General features: G+C 55.8%; 1 protein-coding gene across 1 annotated transcript; it reads left to right on the top strand.

The window, feature by feature from the left end:
• On the top strand, positions 1-1,276 carry BDR25DRAFT_396934 (uncharacterized protein; the record flags this gene model as incomplete). The annotated part of the gene is made up of 4 exons (XM_033698469.1): positions 1-546; positions 573-705; positions 767-1,104; positions 1,142-1,276. Exons 1-4 carry the CDS (start codon positions 160-162, stop codon positions 1,274-1,276), a joined length of 993 nt encoding a protein of 330 aa, XP_033540777.1. The 5' UTR covers positions 1-159.
• Between the last annotated feature and the right edge of the window lie 28 nt (positions 1,277-1,304).

Raw genomic sequence — 1,304 nt, 5'->3', positions numbered from 1 at the left:
TAGCTGCACCGCCTGCAGTAGACAATAGCTGCTCCGCCAGCGGCATTAACAATAGGCTGCCCCGCCAGCAGCATCGACAATAGCTGCACCGCCTGTAGTAGACAACAGCTGCTCCGCCAGTGGCATCAACAATAGGCTGCCCCGCCAGCAGCATCGACAATGGCTGCACCGCCTGCAGGAGACAAAGGCTGCTCTACCAGCAGCACCACCGCCCCATCTGCTTCACCCTCTCGGGACCCAAAGCAGCATCACCGATCAATAGGCTGCCCCGCCAGCAGCATCGACCGCCCCATCTGCTTCACCCTCTCGGGACCCAAAGCAGCATCACCGACCAGTCAGCTGCACTGCCAGCAGCATCACCGATCAATCAGCTGCACTGCCAGCAGCATCACCGACCAGCCAGCTGCACTGCCAGCAGCATCATCGATCAATCGGCTGCACTGCCAGCAGCATCAAACCAATACTAGCATGGGGAAACTCTCAAAGCTCGAGATGCGGGTAGACCCCACCGGATACCATCGTACTTCATACCCTGCAACACTGGTCGTCACGACCTCATCATCGGTCGCAAGCTGCTCGAGGAAGCAGGCGTATGGATCAACTGCAAGAACCGTGCACTAAGATGGCTAGAGGACGACAGGCTGATCGATTGTAAACGCGACATCAACATCCCTGTGCGCGGCTTGTCTCCAGAGATGAACCTAAGTCACTAAGAAAACGCTGAGAAGACGCGACAAACTTATGAGTGTGGCCGCGCCCCAACCAGCAGGTAAACAAAGGGCGACTGAGCATCTCGTGTACAAGGAGAACCTCAGGAAGATGCGTGACCAGCTCAGCACTCCAAAGCCAAGCTCACGACCCCATCGCAGGAATCGCCGCAACTCAACCATGTCACGCGATACACTCATCAATGCTGGTCTAGACATCAACGTAATAAGTCCTGCCGCCTTCATGTTGCATGCTCGACAAAAGGAAGTCGTCATTGGTCACAGAAGCGTGTACGAAGTGGAGAAGCTCATCCAGGACCGTCAAGAAGAGACAAACCAGCTTGACCCAGAGGAGGAGCTCCGCCAGTTGATTCAACAAAAAGCTCCCGGCACCGTTGTATGCAGGAGCTACGCTGGCCCACTTCTCCAAAAAGGACTCCGACAAGCTCCCACCTCACCGTGAGGGAGTCGACCACGACATCCAGCTTACAGCAAGAGAACACACTGTCAAGCAGCCCGCTGTACAGCATGTCGCTGGAGCAACTCAAGCTAGTCAAGACCTACCTTGACGATCACCTGCAACGTGGTTTCATCACA

Source organism: Lindgomyces ingoldianus (assembly GCF_010093535.1).
Source record: "Lindgomyces ingoldianus strain ATCC 200398 unplaced genomic scaffold BDR25scaffold_52, whole genome shotgun sequence".
NCBI lineage: Eukaryota > Fungi > Ascomycota > Dothideomycetes > Pleosporales > Lindgomycetaceae > Lindgomyces > Lindgomyces ingoldianus.
This window is presented reverse-complemented; position numbering and strand designations above follow the sequence as displayed.